Genomic DNA, 13920 nt, shown 5'->3' with positions numbered 1-13920 from the left:
AGCTTTCATTAAGTCCTGTAATGTGGGGTTCACATTTCAAATGGAAAACACTAAGAAAGATTATGTCCTGCACAACTATCTATGCTTCCTACTGAATGATAAAACATGGTTCTTCTGTAAACTTTTTCAGTTCCATTTTGAAGTGAGCCTGGATCTGAATTGCCATCACATTACCAGAAAATACCCCCAAAATGCTCAGAATGCTAACCCTGATCCCACAATGATAAGAAAGTGGATTTGCAAATTTTTGACAGGTTTTTACAGAAATGAAATAGACAGATAAACAAACAGGTGGAAAAAAACAATGTCACTTCTGTCACAACGACACTAAACATGTTTCATTATGAAATAGCGCACACCTGTAATCATTTCTAGCATTATGAGGGAATCCAGTCAATCAGTAACAACAGAGAGGCATGTTACACACATTTAAATGGTAAACTTTCAGCTTGGTAAGAAATGCAAAAGGAATTTTCTCAAGGCACTTTGTATGAGACACAAGGGCATGAGGGAGACTGAGCTCTTACAACTCTTAACAACTTTTTGCACATAAATTAAGATAATAACCATAACATGCTATAAAACAAATAAAACTGACATTCAGAAGAAACACATCAATGTGCCACAGTTCTCTATGTAATGGCTGAGTATCCAGATGAAAAACCTGCTTGTAAGGCAACCCAGGTCATTAACAGATAGATTACACTAACTCTGTTTGATGTGGTACAAAGTATAATAAATGATCTGTGCACGGTTGAAAGGTGTCAATCTCATTTTCAACACAAGTATACATGTTGTTGCTATTCAGAGCACAGACATGGGAAAGGCATTTGCTTTTGTCTGACCCCAGGTTAAACAGGAAAAACTAAGAAAATGTCCCCAACTATTCCTCCAACAACAGGGTTTGGTGAAGCTACTAGACAATGTGTGCTAATCTCCAGATTCACAGTGATGAGGTTCCAACTGTCTTTCTGAGGGCATCGCAAGACTACAGGTTCTAAGTGGTGGCAGCCACAGAGCTTTTCCTCTCAGTGAAGAAGCTCTTGAGCAACATGACTTGACCGATGCCAATGACAAACAGCAGGACTGTTTCTCCAGCAGACCAGTATGTCACCCGCTCGAGGAGATGCTCTGCTTTCGTGCGGTCATATGCCTCTCTCAGTCTGTACCACGTCTGCGAGTCAGCCACCACCTTCAGGATCTCATGAATGGAGACGCAAGACGACTCCAACTGAAAGTAGAATGATCAACACAGATTAAACAGGTGTTCAGTGCAGCCTGGGGCGTTGAAATATAATCTCTGAGCAGATTCACTTCAACTTCCTACACTTTTTCCTAAAGTCCCAGGACTTTAAGCAGCCAAAATGAACCATATATATAATATTAAAGCACAGCATACAATATCCATAACTAGGGACCTATGAAAGTAGGCTGAATTTGATGCTCTATTCTCTGTTCTGATAAGATGTAATGATGGAAGCTGCAGTATTTATGAAAATGTTTGACATTTCTGACCGCAGTTTGTGTAAAACTAAAAGAGAGGAACTGTCCAAAAAGGGGTGTCAACACATCCAGGTATTGTGGGGTAAGGAGAGCACACTGAAAGAAAATATTCAGCCATGGTTGAATCAATATTTCCACTACATGCTGAGACATAAATCAGAAGAACTTTAGCTCCACCTAGTGAAGCACAGACATCAAACTTCTGCAGCTAAACTAACTATACTGTAAATGTCCTGTCGTTTTAATAATGCACTTGCTATCACCTAAAAAGCTGATTAGTTAGCATAGCCTCCTGAGCACAACACTATTGCTGTTTCTTTCTCTTTTGCTGTGTTTATGATGCTGACTGATTTTTCAATTATTTATTTGCCTGTTGGTGTTTTATGTAGCACTTTGAGCTTTGCTAATGTAAAGAGCACTACAAATAAAATGCATTATCATTATTATTATTATTGGTTCATATAATGAATGTGACAATATGTGGTTTTCTTTTTGTCTCTTTTTTTTTTGCAAGTGTTTACAATCTGAGGAATGAGACCAAACAGAATGCTCAGCAAGGCAGCGATGGAAAAACTCTAACATGAAGGCAAACACATGCCATTTTGTGGTCCTGTGAACATTTTGATTGCGCACGTTTGATCTTTATTGAACAATGGTCCGACTTTATTTATACCCACTCACACCGAGTCAGGTGACAGCCACAGTCCGCTCCTGCATTTCTACACCTTCTCCCTCGTAGTTGTAAACCAAGATCCCCAGACTTACCTGAGTCAGTGCTGTGGCACTGGACATGCTCTGCAGGAGGGGTTCCTCCTCTCCGTGGCGGAACTCTAGGTACACTATTTTATGTGTGAAAGTGGAGAACTCATTGCTAAAGCAGACTTTGTAGACGCCCATCATCGCTGTGGTGTGAGAGAAGCTGTCGTACTGCTTCTTCTTCTCATTATACAACACATTGTTTTGAGGATCAGTGACAAAGCAGTCCACGTCATAGTTGCCACCTGAAATCACCTGAAAGAAGAGAAACACACACCAAAGACATAATGGTGATAATGAAATAATAGTTGGACCATCGTAACATATGTTGTAATATATGGACTGTGCATTGTTGAACTGACAACAACTGGCAGGAAACCAGTTAGGTAGGTTGCTGAGAGAACATTTTCCAAAAGACATTTTGTAAGAATTTAACTGGTATTAAACAACAGGTAACGGGTTTGATGAGGCCACCTGAGCTCCCCCTTACTAAAAGCAGATGCATTTTGATATAATGTAGTAAAACAATACATGTTCTTCCTTTCCACTAACAAGAGGCCTGACCCACTCTAACAGCCACACAGCTAAAAAACAACTTTGGCTGCGTCTTGTAAACACAGAGGGACAGGGCTGAAGTTTGCAGAGGAACTCACTTGGAAGTCTATGTCAAACTTCACGTCTTTCTCCAGTTCCTCGTAGAAACATTGCTTGTCGTTGTCGGGGAGCTCAAACGTGAGCTCGGTCCCAGACGCCACAAACAGCTGGAGCAGCAGACAGCCCAGTCCGAGGCACAGCATGGTGGCGGCAGAAACACGGAGCCACCGCACAGACTGACGAGCAGCAGGGCTGGAGCTCTGACGTGGCACGAGCGTCAACAACTTCCGGGGCAAGTTTGTTTACTTTTTTGTTAAAAAAAACCCCAAACTGTCCACTTTTTGGTTAAAAAATCAGCCAGCTTGTTCTTTAACCCAATTTAACCTCAAACTGTAAGACAACCCATTTTAAAAGTGGTTAAAGCCACGAAGCGCCACATTACTGCGACACATCCACCCTGCGACCACACGTGACGGCTGGCTTTCAAAATAAATGTCCAGTACCTTATAAAAGGCAAATGCATACATTGATTTTGTTTTTTTTTCAGTGGTGGTTTACGTATTCAGATAATTTAATGTAGCAATACCATATAATCACAAGAGCTGTGCATTGAAAATCGATGTAAGTCATAAGACTGTATAAATAATAAATACATGTATTAATTCTAATGTAACACATGTAAGCGACAAAATGGTTCTAAAGCATCAAAAGTAAAATGCTATACAGTATGGGGCAGGTAAGTGCTTTATCATTTTATCATTGGACCTTTGTTACTGATGCATGTAAGCAGCATTTTAATGTTGCAGCTTGTCCAGGTGGAGCTCATTGTAACAGCTAGTAGGTTTCATCTGTGAAATGTCATATCTTAAACTGATTGTAGGCTTTGCATATAGTCTTAGTTTGAAACATATTATGATGTACAATATGTCCATCTGAAAGAGTAGAAGTATAGAGCAGTACATGCTCCACAATATTGTGCTGAGATGTAAATGTCCTTTCACTTCCACTGCTGTTGGTTTGACAAATTCCATTTCCCAGACTCATGAAATTAGGAAAATAAAAGAATAACAATATAATAACAATGTAATACTGCGATTACTACTACTAGTAATAATAATAATAATAATAATGCTAATAGTAATAATAATAATGACAATAATAATGGAGTTATTTTGCATACATATGCGCAGTTTATTTGCTTTATTCACAAACTCACAGCCTAAATTAACAGTAGAAAGGTGAGCGAGCTGCGCTGCACTGATGTGAGGGTAGTGTGATCTACACAGAGGCCTGCAGTAGATGACCTTAATTCACTGGGCTAAACTGACCTGTAGACACAAGCAAAAGTCATCAGCAGAGTAACTAGTCACGTCCTGCAGCAGTTGCTATGACAACGCAGGGTAAACATTGAACAGGACTCTTATTGTGAAAATCCCAGTCGACGCACACTCCGCCTCCGCTCCTGTTGGAGAAATCATTTGCAAAAACACAGAGTAGAGAAACACTCCTGGCCAAGGTTTAGACAGGACCTGACCCCGGTGTTAGTCTGAAACGGAGAGCTTCTAACTTTACTGCTGCTGTAATCTCTCCATTCCAGCTTCTAGTTAATGATTAACAAATATGCAAAACTACGCAGAGGTGATCAGGGACTTTGTAGAGAGCCACGCGACCGCTCTCACAGCTGCTTTTGCTGCAGGTAAATCACTGATTTTGTCGTCAGGATGTTTTGTAAACTGTGTTTGTACGTTTCCACATTTCCTTAAATCAATGCAATGCAAGGGGAGGTAAGCCTTATGTGTGGGGAATGTGTGTCAGACATGGTGGGCTATTATGAGGAGTAGTACTTATATTTTGTTTCATACATACATTTATATTTCCATAATATACCCCACTACATTTCAGAAAAGTAGAAATATAGTTTTTACTCCACTACATTTATTTGATAGCTGTAGTTAGCCCACTAGTTACTTTACAAATTAAGACAGAAAACTAAATGGCTTCTGTTTTGATAGTCTCTTGTCATTTTTTCCATATAAAAATGCTATTTGGTTCCAGCATCACAAATGTGAAGCTTTGCTGCTTTTCCTTTTAATTGTTTTAATTATGTTAATTTATCTTTTAATAATTTTGAGTTTTGGACCGTTGGTTGGGTAAAATAGCCTTTGCATTGTCAAGGTGACACTGTGGACTCTTTATGATTAATAATGGTGTTATTACAAACCAATCAATCAGTGGAGAAAATAATCCACAGAATAATCAGCTCTACATTTCACATTAACAAAGAACCGGAAGTCACTGAACACCATCAAGAAATAGATAAGAATAAAAGGCAAATAAAAAAGACAAACGCAACAAGGCATATTACACCACATGTGATATTATCTTTGTTGTTATTTATCATAGGGGCAGGCATACTGGCCTTGCGTAGATGGATGGCTGGGGCAGTGTGTCGCAGCAAGGTCAGGCTTGATGGGAAAACAGTCCTGATCACAGGAGCCAACACTGGCATTGGAAAGGAGACAGCCTTGGACATGGCCCAGCGAGGTGACGCCCATATTATTTATACACTCTCTAGAACTGGTCTTTTTTATCTTTTTGCTTTGCACTTTGTCGTTATCTGTGTAGCGTGTATACAGAGGGATTTACCTAAATGGACTGTTACCATGACTACTAATTAAGTACTACTTCCTATCACTGTTTAAATCTTAATGACACTGACACTGTTTCTTATTGTCAAGGAGCCAGAGTGATCCTGGCCTGCAGAGACATGACCAGAGCTCGCATTGCAGCTGATGAGATCCGGCAGAAGAGTGGAAACGGCAACGTGGTGGTAAAGAAACTGGACCTCTGTTCACTGCAGTCTGTCAGAGACCTGGCCAAAGATGTACAGGAGAATGAGGAACACTTGGACATCCTTATCAACAACGCAGGTATTTTGCTGTGGTTTTTCCATAGTCAGTCAGCAGCATGGACTTGTGTCAATGCATAAAATAATCATACAAACATATAGTCTGACTTCATGACATACAGGCACATTGAGGAGTTTAAAATGACACTTTACAGTTAAACAATTTGTAGGATCCCACATGTTTCGACTGGCTGTATTTATCCTCTCCCAACGTTACAGAAAAGTGACCTCAATTTGGGGTCTCCTGATGATGGACCAAGACTAGTTAGTGTTCTTCCGTGTTTTTGTTGATTGCTAGGTATCATGATGTGTCCAAAGTGGAAGACTGAGGATGGCTTTGAAATGCAGTTTGGTGTCAACCACCTGGGACATTTTCTCCTCACCAACTGTCTACTTGACCTGCTGAAGAAGTCAGCCCCGAGTCGAATTGTCATCGTCTCCAGCCTGGCACATGAGAAGGGTAAAAGGAATCAATCAATCAATAAATAAATATTTATTCATATTGTACCACTTCATAACAGTGTTATCTCAAGACGCTTTCCATAAAGAGCAGGTCTAGTCCAAGATCTTTAATTAAGAGAGAGACCCAACGATTCAGGAATTCAACATTAAGGATTCAAGAATCCCCACATGAGCAGCATCAGGTTTTAGACAATAGTGGCAGGAAGAACTCCCTTTTAAGAGGAACAAACCTTGAACAGAACCAGGCTCAGAGGGGGGAATGTCATTTTAGTTGTTTAATACACCCATATATCTTTCATAATTGAAATTACATCTCTAACAACTGTCATTCCATTTCGAACTCGCATGATTGTTTCTGAATTTCAACATGTTATTTCTGCCTAAAGACCACACTGAATTGTTTTTCTTGCAGGTCATATACACTTTGATGATATCAACCTTGATAAAGACTACCAAGGTGAGGAGAGCTATCGCCAAAGCAAGCTGGCCAATGTGCTCTTCTGCAGAGAGCTGGCTGGAAGACTGCAAGGTAGTGTCCAGTGCAACCCAACACTCTTCAAATAAGATAAGCTAAGATAAGAGGGACTTTATTTATTCCACACTGGGGAAAAACACAGAAAAGGGGCAGAAACAAAGTATCAATAACAGATGCAGTGCAAAAACCAGGGATACAACAAATATAAAAATATGAGAAAAATATAGAATATATACACACGTGGACAAAATTGTTGGTACCCCTCTGTTAATGAAAGAAAAACCCACAATGGTCACTGAAATCACTTGAAACTTACAAAAGTAACAATACATAAAAATTTATTGAAAATTAAACAATCAAAATCAGCCATTACTTTTGAATTGTCGTTCAACAGAATTATTTAAAAAAACAAACTAATGAAACAGGCCTGGACAAAAATGATGGTACCCATAACTTAATATTTTGTTGCACAACCTCTTGAGGCAATCACTGCAATCAAACGCTTTCTGTAACTGTCAATGAGACTTCTGCACCTGTCAACAGGTATTCTGCCCCACTCCTCGTGAGCAAACTGCTCCAGTTGTCTCAGGTTTGAAGGGTGTCTTCTCCAGATGGCATGTTTCAGCTCCTTCCACAGATGTTCAATGGGATTTAGATCTGGGCTCATAGAAGGCCACTTCAGAATAGTCCAATGCTTTTCTCTTAGCCATTCTTGGGTGTTTTTGGCTGTGTGTTTTGGGTCGTTATCCTGTTGGAAGACCCATGACCTGCAACTGAGACCAAGCTTTCTGACACTAGGCAGCACATTTCTCTCCAGAATGCCTTGATAGTCTTGAGATTTCATTGTACCTTGCACAGATTCAAGACACCCTGTGCCAGATGCAGCAAAGCAGCCCCAGAACATAACCGAGCCTCCTCCATGTTTCACAGTAGGGACAGTGTTCTTTTCTTGGTATGCTTCATTTTTGCGTCTATGAACATAGAGATAATGCGCCTTACTAAAAAGCTCCAGTTTTGTCTCATCTGTCCAAAGGACATTCTCCCAGAAGCTTTGTGGCTTGTCAATATGCATTTTCGCAAATTCCAGTCTCGCTTTTTTATGATTTGCTTTCAACAGTGGTGTCCTCCTTGGTCGTCTCCCATGAAGTCCACTTTGACTCAAACAACGACGAATGGTGCGATCTGACACTGATGTACCTTGGCCTTGGAGTTCACCTTTAATTTCTTTGGAGGTTGTTCTGGGCTCTTTGGATACCATTCGAACTATCCGTCTCTTCAATTTTTCATCAATTTTCCTCTTGCGGCCATGTCCAGGGAGGTTGGCTATAGTCCCGTGGATCTTAAACTTCTGAATAATATGTGCCACTGTTGTCACAGGAACATCAAGCTGCTTGGAGATGGTCTTATAGCGTTTACCTTTAACATGCTTGTCTATAATTTTCTTTCTAATCTCCTGAGACAACTCTCTCCTTCGCTTTCTGTGGTCCATGTTCAGTGTGGTACACACCATGTCACCAAACAGCACAGTGACTATTTGTCACCTTTTAAATAGGCAGACTGACTGATTATGAGTTTGAAGACACCTGTGATGCCAATTAAAGGACACACTTGAGTTAAACATGTCCCTCTGGTCAAATTATTTTCAATCTTTTATAGAGGTACCATCATTTTTGTCCAGGCCTGTTTCATTAGTTTTCTTTTTAAAATAATTCTGTTGAACCACAATTCAAAAGTAATGGCTGATTTTCAATGGTTAATTTCCAGTAAATTTTTATTTATTGTTACTTTTGTAAGTTTCAAGTGATTTCAGTGACCATTGTGGGTTTTTCTTTCATTAACAGAGGGGTACCAACAATTTTGTCCACGTGTGTACATGTGTTGCACAAGATATTGCAAGTATCGCACAGATATTGTCATGAGGTTTATGTAACACTGTTGTTAAACAGTCTGACAGCAGTGGGGATGAACAGTGACCTGCAGTAGTGCTCCTTCTTACACCGGGGGTGCATCAGTCTGCTGCTGAAGGGGCTGCTCAGGGCCCCCACAGTCTCATGCAGGGGGTGAGAGGTGTTGTCCATGATGGACGTCAGCTTGGCTAACATCTTCCTCTCACCCACCCCCTCAGTGAATGTGTTTAATGTGATTATTAATTGCATTGCAAGTGTAAAGATGATGGTGGATTGTCCCAAAAAGTTTTTAAATTATTAAATTAACACAAGGTCTAATATATAAAAACCTTTTTTTTTTTTTACTTTTTTAGTTCTGTTGTGTTTGCTTAGGTGTTGCCCTCTATTGCAAATGTATGTGATGCATCCCTCTCATTAGGCACTGGTGTGACAGTGTACAGTCTTCACCCTGGGGTCATCCACACCGAGTTAGGCCGCCACTTATTCCCTACTTTAGCTCTGTGGAAGAGGATCCTAGTCATGCCACTTTTGATGCTGATCAAAAGTCCTTGGGAAGGAGCTCAGACCACCATCTACTGCGCTGTGGACGAGAGCCTGGCAAATGTCAGCGGCCTCTACTACAGGCAAGTACATTGGCAGTAAAACTCACCTGGCTGTGAACACTCATTCACTGAGTGGTGTTCATAGCTGCAGTGGAATTCAGTCCTTTATAATAATAAATAATGACAATGTGATTATGACTTATGGTGGAGTAAATGTAAATAAATGTAAGTTTATTATACAGTTGCTCTCAAAATGATTCAATCCCCATTCATCCAAACTTTCAGCTGTGTTCAATGAACAACTCAAACCACAACAGATTAATCAGCTCAACACAACTAATGCTATAGATGGTTTCTCCAAATTCAACACAATATGCCCCTTTTAATGACTCCTGCAGTCTCAAAATTATTCAGCCCCTTCTTGACAAGCATCTTTAGTACTTAGTCGAGCACCCTTTTGCCCTTATACCCTACTGCAAATGTGATGCATAGCCAGACACCAGTGTTCCTGAGGGATCTCAGTCCATTCCTCAATATTCTCCAGCTCTCTAATATTCTTGGGTTTGTGTGCTGCAACCGCTTTCTTCAAATCCCACCAGAGATTTTCTATGGGACTCAAGTCAGGCGACTGTGACGGCCACTCTAGTATCTTCCTGGACTTTTTCAGAAGCCAAGCCTTGGTGGACTTTGAGGTATACTTGGGATCGTTGTCCTGTTGGAGGGTTAAATGATGCCCAAGCTTCAGCTTCCTCACAGACGGCCTGACGTTTCCTCCAAGGATTTCCTGATACTTGATTGAATCCATCTTGCCCTCCAAACGCTGCAGGTTTCCAGTGCCAGAAGAAGCAAAGCAGCCCCAGAGTATCACTGAGCCACCGCCATGAATCACTGTAGGCAGAGTGTCCTTTTTCAGCGTCTGCCTCATTCTTCCTCCTCCAGACATACCGCTGATCCATAGACCTGAAAAGTTCTAGTTTTGTTTCATTGCTCCACAGAACAGAATCCCAAAACTTCTGTGTCTTATCTATATGGTTGCAAGCATGTTGGAGCCTTGTGCTTTTGGGTCAGTAGCGGTGTACATCTTGGAGTTGGGGCATGGAGGCGGTGAGGCAGTGTTTAGTATGCGCCTTACTGTAGAAACTGAAACCTCAGTGCCTGCTGCCACCAAGTGTCGCTGCAGATATTTTGCAGTTATTCGAGGGTTTCTGGCTGCCTCAGAAATCTGGTGGCAGCCGTTGATAGCTTCCTCTTTCTGCCACGTCCAGGTAGTGTAGTCAGTGTTCCTTTAGCTTTGAACTGGTGAACTATGCTTCCAACAGTATCTCTAAGAAGATTCAGTGCTTTTGCTATCTTTTTGAATCCTGTCATTAAAAGTGCTATATTGTGTTGAATTTGGAGAAACCACCTGTAATATTAGCTGTCTTGTTTGAGTTGTTCATTGAACACAGCTGAAAGTTTGTACATTTTGCTAATATACCTAATTTGCAATGGAGGTTGAATCACTTTGAGTGCAACTGTACAAACTTCTGCAGATCCATTAGCAAGTGGTACCACATCAGACTCAATGACGACACTATCAGATTTTTGTTGATGTTATCCCCCTGTTTTATTTCTTCCATCACACAGTGACTGTGCCCCCAAAACACCAGCACCTCAGGCCCTGGATGATGCTGCAGCCAAGGCGCTGTGGGACCTCAGTGCTTCCATGGTTGGTCTGGCTTAAACACCTGTCCTGCTTTTATCACAGCGTTGCATCATCAAGGGTGATTTTCCCTGTTCAAATCTTTTAGACTTAAAAGACATTATATTATGTGTGTGAAGCATAATCTTTTTTTAATGAGCACTTTTTTTACAATTAACTTAATACAAAAAACTGTTTTTTTAATACCAGAATGCATATGATGAAACAGGCACGCACTTTTTCATTGTATAATCTGTGCTGCAAATTCCAAGACACATTTAAGACTTCACACTGTCACTTTTATTCATGGCAACTATCAACAATTGCCACCACATGCTAAAATGATTGTATAGTTTGTATAATCAATTCTGCATCAACCTCATTAAAGAAACAGTTATAAAACCATACTACATTTTTCTTAAGAACTACAAGGAAAGGAAAAGCTTATTTGTGCATGGGGTGAAGAGGGAGACCGTGCTGAAGTAGCGCTGAAGTGTTTTGGGAAGTGACCTTATGTGCCGGCAGTGGTGAAAGTATTGTTGCACTTCAGAGGAAAGATGATCCTCCACCAGGTGTAGAGAGGGAGTTGACGCCTGGGGGGCAGAGAGCAGTTTGGAGGCAGCCAGTAGATCCAGATGTCTCGCCATCTACAGAGTGCTCTCTTGTGTGTGTGTGTGTGTGTGTGTGTGTGTGTGTGTGTGCGTGTGCGTGTGCATGTGCATGCATGTGCTTTTCTATACATGATGGTGGATGCTTTTTGTTGTATCATAACAAGAACATTTTGGTGCTTTCATTTTTTGAGGTGAGAATTGAAATGAGACCCGTGTACCTTTTTGTTAGCTAAGCTTGCTCAGAATTGACAGTACAGAAATAGACAATAGGAACCATCAACAATGTAATGCTTTTGGCAATAAACATGTGATTAAAAGTTTTTTTTGTTCTCGCAGTTATTAAATAACAGTTGCAATAACTATACATTATATACATATATTTATGGAGGATTGATGGCTTAATATATCCACAACAACAACTTTCAGAGCCACATCATCACATGCAGAAACAAATAGAGAGTCCAGGTATTTGTGACTGGGTTATCAGCACGTTAAGATACGGGAAAACAGATGATGGTATTCCAAGCTCTTTTAAATAACCGAGTGTCTCCTTGTTGGACGCTCGATTATTTAAAAGAGTTTCCCCAGAGCTCTTTTAAGTGAAACCAGATGAAAAGACAAATGAAACAAAAGGGAACTATTTGACCTAGCTCGGACATTTCGTGAGATTTTTCGCTATGAATCGCAGCTTTGTTCTAATGTTATTTTATGTTTCACATCAGGGTTTTCACATCATTTCCTATGAACCTTTATACACGTGCTATCCAGCTTTCAGTCGTTGTCTCTGTTTGATGTTGATCCCCTTTTTTTGTATTCACATGCTTATTCTTGTACAGTATGTTAAGTATGAGATATAATACGTTATATTTACGTTTGAAACTAGCCACTCAATCATTTGAAATTAGAAATAGAAATTCTAAGGCTGTGTTTTTGTGGTAATCATGTCAGGATGTTGCCATGCGTCGCATTGAAGTTACTCACCTAATGTTTGTATTCCAGTTAACCAGTTGCATCATCCTCTGTACTGTTAGGTTGTAGTGGATCGTGCTGTATCATGTCTGGGTGTCCAAGTTCACTGTGACCCCTCTGGTTTCTAAATTTAATGTATCTTGCCTGAGGTCACCCCTGACAAAGAAAGCTGTATTGTTGCATTCTGTCATATTTCAGTGAATTATGACTTAAAACCAGGTGTGCCCAGAGCTGCCTCAAGGGAATCTATGTTTCAATGTATCCTCCACTCTTATTTGTGCAACAGAAGTGTAAAGTCAAACCTTTGCATGTGAAGTTCCACTCAATATATCAAGAACTTAAACATCTAAAAAAGACTTTAGACCATTCAATTATAAGCAAATCAAAGCTAAATTACAATGCAACCTAAATGTTAGTGTTACGTAAGAACCTTTTAGACACTTACAAAGTTAACATTTTACAACTTTTGACATAAAACTCTTGGTTTCTTAACAACTCTTACATTTTTGTAAAGCAATAAATCACAGGTTTATAGTCATCCTTCTAAAATGAATTTGTAGCTTAAAAGCAAACAAGTAAAAGCTAACAGCCTTTAACATCATCAGCAATTACGTATTAAATGACTGAATTACCCCAAAGGCTCCCTGACTTAGATGTCTCCAGTATCTGTAGGTAATGTCATGCACATGCCCTTATCAGTTCTCCGTCCAACGGATACAGAATCTATAGCTGGGCTGGAAAAGTGATAAGGAGATGTGAGCGACCACAGCACCACAACAGCTGTTAAATATCTATCACACTGTGATGGAGGACTTATTGTTAAAGGTCCTGAGAGGTTTAAAAAGTCCCCAACCATGGAGTGCCTGGAGCTGCCATCTCCTTCCACAAAGTCCTGGCTCTGAAAGAGGAGTTCTCGAGTTTGGAGTAGATGAGATGAGACTGTTGTTTCACTTCCATCATTCAGCCACAGAAAGTCATGGAAGAAAGTCCCTCTCAGTCTTTTTCTACCATCTCTGCCAGCTGAAAACCGCTCACATCCCCACGCAGCAGCAAGGAACTAGTTAAGCTTTGTTGGTTCCTGCAGCAGTGGCCCTTCACTGTTTGACTGCTGACAAACTTTAGAGACACACCCCATTGATGAGTTTTATTTCACTGCAGCCCCGCCTGGCTTGGAGAGATTTCTCTGCTGCCATTGGTTCATATTCAGAACTCACCATACCTGCCCCCTGGCTCCTGTGGACAGAAGCCAAATAGTTCTTCCAGTTGTCAATCACAGAGAGATCAGCCAGTGGGATGAGAGAGGCCAGGCTTGGCGGGTGTGTTCGCCACAGGTGTGGTTGAGAAGCACATTCCAATATGTACATACCTGTCAGCTCCTCTGGTATTCAGCTGCTCCTAGAAAGACCAATGTTGACCACTCACTCTCCTTTCCTCCTCCGGGGGCCCATGCAGAGGGAGAAGGAAATAGCTCCTGTTTCAGTTCAGCACAAATAAGCAATTTTCAAAGTCAAG

General features: G+C 40.7%; 2 protein-coding genes across 2 annotated transcripts; one reads left to right on the top strand and one right to left on the bottom strand.

Moving 5' to 3' along the window:
- Positions 1–311: 311 nt before the first annotated feature.
- tmed3 (transmembrane p24 trafficking protein 3) lies at positions 312–3082 on the bottom strand. The gene is made up of 3 exons (XM_070828324.1): positions 2913–3082; positions 2269–2514; positions 312–1231 (listed from the first exon to the last, which is right to left on the bottom strand). The coding sequence occupies exons 1-3, from the start codon at positions 3054–3056 to the stop codon at positions 998–1000; spliced, it is 624 nt and encodes a 207-aa protein (XP_070684425.1). The 5' UTR covers positions 3057–3082; the 3' UTR covers positions 312–997.
- A 1326-nt stretch (positions 3083–4408) lies between these two features.
- On the top strand, positions 4409–11759 carry LOC139199263 (retinol dehydrogenase 13). The gene is made up of 7 exons (XM_070828314.1): positions 4409–4549; positions 5257–5397; positions 5592–5783; positions 6060–6221; positions 6636–6752; positions 9024–9228; positions 10774–11759. The coding sequence occupies exons 1-7, from the start codon at positions 4474–4476 to the stop codon at positions 10868–10870; spliced, it is 990 nt and encodes a 329-aa protein (XP_070684415.1). The 5' UTR covers positions 4409–4473; the 3' UTR covers positions 10871–11759.
- The last annotated feature ends 2161 nt before the right edge of the window (positions 11760–13920 follow it).

The sequence above is a fragment of the Pempheris klunzingeri genome, chromosome 1 (genome assembly GCF_042242105.1).
Source record: "Pempheris klunzingeri isolate RE-2024b chromosome 1, fPemKlu1.hap1, whole genome shotgun sequence".
NCBI lineage: Eukaryota > Metazoa > Chordata > Actinopteri > Acropomatiformes > Pempheridae > Pempheris > Pempheris klunzingeri.
Note: the sequence above shows the minus strand (reverse complement) of the source record. Positions and strands in the feature narration are given on the sequence as shown.

Bases quoted from the DNA above. Each gene is read 5' to 3' on its own strand.
- tmed3 (XM_070828324.1), bottom strand. From the start codon at position 3,056: ATGCTGTGCCTCGGACTGGGCTGTCTGCTGCTCCAGCTGTTTGTGGCG. The intron at 2,515-2,912 runs GTGAGTTCCTCT...CTCTTCTTTCAG, and splicing joins AGTTTGACATAGACTTCCAA to GTGATTTCAGGTGGCAACTA. The intron at 1,232-2,268 runs GTAAGTCTGGGG...TTCTACTTTCAG, and splicing joins GTGCCACAGCACTGACTCAG to TTGGAGTCGTCTTGCGTCTC.
- LOC139199263 (XM_070828314.1), top strand. From the start codon at position 4,474: ATGCAAAACTACGCAGAGGTGATCAGGGACTTTGTAGAGAGCCACGCG. The intron at 4,550-5,256 runs GTAAATCACTGA...TATTTATCATAG, and splicing joins CACAGCTGCTTTTGCTGCAG to GGGCAGGCATACTGGCCTTG. The intron at 5,784-6,059 runs GTATTTTGCTGT...GTTGATTGCTAG, and splicing joins CATCCTTATCAACAACGCAG to GTATCATGATGTGTCCAAAG.